At 29.6% G+C, this 5705-nt stretch overlaps 1 protein-coding gene across 1 annotated transcript in view; it reads left to right on the forward strand.

The window, feature by feature from the left end:
• Positions 1-768: 768 nt before the first annotated feature.
• Positions 769-5705, forward strand: part of LOC117120019 (alpha-N-acetyl-neuraminyl-2,3-beta-galactosyl-1,3-N-acetyl-galactosaminide alpha-2,6-sialyltransferase-like) — a 10994-nt gene continuing 6057 nt past the window's right edge. The window contains exons 1-4 of the mRNA XM_033265023.1: positions 769-823; positions 924-987; positions 2690-2899; positions 5223-5647. Coding sequence (XP_033120914.1) covers positions 931-987; positions 2690-2899; positions 5223-5647 — 692 coding nt within the window. The 5' untranslated portion in view covers positions 769-823; positions 924-930. The remainder of the gene's footprint in view (positions 824-923; positions 988-2689; positions 2900-5222; positions 5648-5705) is intronic.

Genomic DNA, 5705 nt, shown 5'->3' on the forward strand with positions numbered 1-5705 from the left:
TATTATTATTATTATTATTATTATTGTTATTGATACTATTATTATTCTTATTATTAGTATTGTTATTGATACTATTATTATTCTTATTATTATTATTCTTATTATTATTATTATTATTATTATCATTACTACTACTATTATTATTATTATTATTATTATTATTATTATTATTATTATTATTATTATTATTATCCATAATGTTTTGCCTCACGCCGCGTTTCGCCTATTGATACAGTAAGTGATTTCATAGTAGCCTATCTAAATAACGTTATTTCGACTACCAATCCCTAATATATTGTGATCTAAAAGCACATTTTGGATCATTAAGCTATAAAAACGCTTCCCGTGAACCCCAAAAGGGAGTTTTATTCTGGGTCTTTGACCGAGGCTTCGTCAGCCCTTTGGCTCGCACCCCTCTGTCGGACATGTCGGACGCTTGTCGGCAAATCTGGTGCCACCGCTACCTTCATAGCTAATTGTGTGTAAGAAATTAGCAATTTGAATTTCTAATTTATGCATACCCCCAATTTAAAAAAATGGGCCTTCCTTTATCGATTGCTAATTCTAACTCATACAAACTCCCACAACATGATTCAATATTGGAAATATCATCTTTGAATGTAATCAAACAGAATAAGAAAAAAAATGTATCGCCGAAGATCTTGTCCAACAACTGACATACCCCCTCAGTTGGGTTGTTGTACTTGCTACCGGTAATAAAAAGCGAAAGGTCCACTGATTAATCTCAGATAAGATCCAAGTATCGAAATGCACGCCATCGTGTTGGGATTCAATATTTCGACATTAATTATGTCATCATCAGGTAATAAAAAGCCTTTCTGTTATTTGAAATTGCCCATTGTTGAACATATATTAGATGCAGTAAAATGATATTCTTTCATTTTTATGCTTATTTTCATCAGTGTTGACATGATGACGACACAGTCCAATCATCGCCTCATCAAACGGGTCACAGGCCTACATTATGTGAGTACTAAAAAAAACAACTTGGGTTTACAGTATATTTTTTATCATTGTACTTCAGACAGTTCATCAGCAGGAGCAGCGTCAGGAATACCCCGACGAGAGGTCTAAGCACCCCGACAGGGGGTCCACGCCCCCTCCCCTGTCGGGGAAGCCTACCCCCGGGAAAACAATTAAATTAAATGTTGTTATTAACAGATACAATTTTCTGTTTTCTGTTAATTATGAAATTCTTTATTTAAAAAGGATGTGGGGGAACTAATCCCCTGTCGGAGGTACCACTGCAACCCATGCCAAACCCATCAGGCACATTTGGCAATAGATCCACATGGCAGTATCTATACAGTAAAAATACATTAATTAAACAATAGGCCTAAACAACAATAAAGCATACGATATATATATGGAAAACAATAAACTATACAATGTAAAATACGATACATTGATGGGACCAGGTATTCTCTGGTGTTATACCTCAGAGAAGGACCAGATTAAGAAAATAAACTAATTTTTATTTATCTATGATGATTAACATAGCTATTATAATTAAAAATGCATTCTGGAACAAAAAGTCGATGTTCTTGAGAGTTAAGTTAGACTTACAATATAATTGCCATCCTTTTCTGTTCAATAAGATTGTAATACTGTACTAAACTAGACATCTCGATTAATGCATTTATTAGCTATTTTGACAAAAGGTTCAAATTGATTTTTCCTATAGGCTATTCAAACGTGTTACCATAGTAGTAAATTTCATTAAACATTAGAACACGGTATAACGGCCTTGTAGAAGAGTAAAATTATATTTTCATTTACACTAACATTTTTAAGTTTCCTTAAAAAGTATAAACGCTGATTATCTTTGCGAACTGTTACTTCAGCTTGGTCTGTCCAAGTAGGCCTAAGTTTTTTTCAATTATGGTTCCTAAATATTTATATTTATCGACTTGTTCAACTTCTGCTCCATTGATTACAAGGGGGACAATTTCGTTTTTTTTTTTATTCTAAAATCAATAATTAGGTCTTTAGTTTTCTCAATATTTAGCAATAGATAATTTTTTACAGCACCATTTTGCAAATCTGTCTACTTCCTCAAAATAACCAATATTTGTCTGACATGAAAGTCATAATAAAATGTTGATTTTGACATTCAGTTTATACAACAAAAACTATAAATGAGACTAAATACAATTGAAAGCACTGGAAAAGTCAATAAAAATAGACCTAATGAACGATTTGGGTGTGGTATATGTAAATATACACTTCATAATACATTGTTTACAATATAAATAGCCAAGTACTGCGTGCACGTTACGTTGGCAACAAATTTATTCGACCATATATAACATACATGGAATTAAAACAAATGAAGGTTACAGTAAACATTTTAAAAAATGGTCAGTGGACGTCACTGTTGCCCCTCTTCAAGACAGCAAAAACAAAATTAAACATGAAAATTAACAGAAAATAAACACTCGCTCCGTATAAACATTATTTATTATTATTATTATTATTATTATTATTATTATTATTATTATTATTATTATTATTATTATTATTATTATTATTTATTATTATTATTATTATTATTATTATTATTATTATTATTATTATTATTATCATGCATAAACGTATAAAAAGCGTTTTTGAATTACTGTAATATTCGAATCGCTAACCCTAACAATAATCTTTCTTTTTGAAACAGTATATTTCTGCAACTGCAATGAGGTTCATAATAGTGTACTCATGTGTGTTAACTCTAGTTGTGCTATACACGTTAAATTCAACTGAGAAATTAAAAATACAGAATTTTAATGTTGCATTATCAAGATCACGTGACATCATCACCACGCCAAGAGATTCAGCAGAATATAATGACTCATTTCCTGGCTATATAAGTCTTTCTACGAACAAGGTATTCACAAAACGTACTCAAGATTATCATTGTTACAGTAACTGTAGCTGATAACGATAACAGTTATTACATATGATTAAAACATATTTTCTATGATGTTGGTAATTAATACAATAAAATGAATGAATTTATATATATATATATATATATATATATATATATATATGTGTTATGTAATATACTCCTGTCTCTTATACACATCTAGTGAGTACTATATATATAGTATATGTATTGTGTATATATGTATACATAATTAATATACATATATAGTAATAGTGATAGTGATGACTATTTTATTTTACTACCGTTTACTCTCTATGATAAAATCTTAATATGAGTACTATATATATAGTATATGTATTGTGTATATATGTATACATAATTAATATACATATATAGTAATAGTGATAGTGATGAGTATTTTATTTTACTACCGTTTACTCTCTATGATAAAATCTTAATATGAGACCTAATAATTTAGAAGCATTTCTTTTTTCAATTATTTACTAATTTTTATTCTACGTGAATGAAATTTAGCATAATCAAAAATATTTTAAATGTTTATTATATATATACATATATATGTATATGTATATATGTATATATATATTATATATGTATATATAGGCCTAAATATATTATATATAGGCATATATATAGGCCTATATATTATATATGTATATAATTATGTATATAATAATAATAAATGTATTCTTATATAGCGCAAAATGCAAGAAACCTCTAAGCGCTTTACAATGAAAGGAAAAACCGGATCAAAATAAAAGAAAAATGATTACAACAGTGAGGGAAATCAGGTTAACATTATGAATGGACATTTATTTATTTATTTTAATTTATTTTATTTATTAATTTATTTATTTTATTTTTATTTATTTATTTTTTTTATTTATTTATTTTATTTTTTCTTTCAATTACCTTCTCATTCGATATATATGTATATATATGTATATATATATATATATATGTTTATATATGTATATATATGTATATATAGGCCTAATTCTGTTTTCGATGATTTACAATTTTTTATTCTACGCGAATAAAATTTTATTAAAAATGTATGATTATGCATCTAACATTCCCCTTCTATTTCGTTTGAATATATATACATATATACATGTACATATACATATACATATATACATATACATATATATACATATATATACATATATTTTATTCTACACGAATAAAATTTAGCCTATGCAAAGTATTAAAAATGTATGATTATGCATCTAACATTTAGTCTCTTGTGGTAAGCACAAACAAAAGTGAAACATATAATTTTTTCCAGTTTCTGCTACAATTCAACTAGGCATACAGCAAGTATTATTTGGGTAGGGGTGGGAAATATGGCGAGCCACTCAGACAGTAATTAATATTACTTTTTGGTAATCCTGCCGGCTCTTGGGGGAAACATGGATTACCTTTTCGAATTTTCTGAATATTTTACTATATTGTTAAAAAAAAAAAAATATGATAAAAAAAAAGGCGAAATAAATGAAATGAAAATGAAAAAACGAAATAGCACAGCGATTCCCATTCAGGTTCTGAACCACGCTGACCATTCTCGTCCGCCCATGCTTAAATACCCCCAGTTTGCACTGTTGACGTGCTGTGAAGACGGAATCTCTCAGCCCTGTTGCAAGTATTTCCTGGTTTATAAAGAGAATAGGCCTAATTTTTGCTGCATCTATCTCATCTCATTAATAATTACATCAAGCCAAAACCAAGATATGATACCAAAAATAATAACTAACATTAATCTAATATTTAAGTTATTCGAAGTTTAAACTTATTTTTATACACTAATTAGTGAACAAAACTTCACGTTACGCAGTTCAAGCACTTTAAGGGCATCACCCACAGTACAATCAGACCTATCAGGCAAAATATAAGGAAAAGATTTAGACAACAAATGACAATTAAAAATTGTATTATCAGTGCATGTTGTACATGGATCTGATTATTAATGAGTTTCAAGGAAAAATATACAAATGTGTTATGTAATATACTCTTATCATTTCAAGTAATGACAATGTATTAACTATTGGTATGTTTTAAATTTGCAAAATGGGAATTAATTTTTTGGGGTCTATTTTTATTAGGGAGAAGTGCTTGCAAATGGGTCAAGCTAGGGAAAACATTTTTAGCGAATAATATTCAAGCACGATATACGGCAGTAGCTTATGAGTGTTTGGAGAAGGTTTTCGGGAAGGAAAAAGAAGAATGTAACATTTTAGATTTCAATAATATATTGAAACAGTGCAGTAATTGAAAACTTATTTTCTGTCAAATTTAGCCTCTACGTATATCGTGCAAAGAATGCGCAATTGTGGCAAGTTCTGGTCATCTCATTAAATCGAACGCCGGAAGGGAAATTGACCAACAGCAGTGCGTAATACGAATGAACTTTGCACCTGTTGTAGGCTTTGAACGTGATGTTGGATCACGCACCACCATCCGGGTCGTGGGACATCGAAACTTCAAAATTCTACATAAACGGAAAATACTGAAAGAGGTTATTGAAAGCAACACAACCCGGACTGATATGATTATAATTAGTTGGATGAGCTCCACCAAAGAAGTGCCTAAGCTAACCAGTGAAGTATATCAGTTCGCCTTTCTTTTAGCCAATCTCTACCCAGAAGTCCCAATATACTCTGCTCAGCCTGATCGAATGATGCAAGCCGAAGAACTCTTCAAAAAAGAAACAGGCTTTACGGTGTACGTATACCGAGTTATGTATTTCATTCACAAACACACACACACACACACATATATA

Source organism: Anneissia japonica, unplaced genomic scaffold, assembly GCF_011630105.1.
Source record: "Anneissia japonica isolate Jap-2015-1 unplaced genomic scaffold, ASM1163010v1 scaffold9290_len831353_cov190, whole genome shotgun sequence".
Classification (NCBI taxonomy): domain Eukaryota; kingdom Metazoa; phylum Echinodermata; class Crinoidea; order Comatulida; family Comatulidae; genus Anneissia; species Anneissia japonica.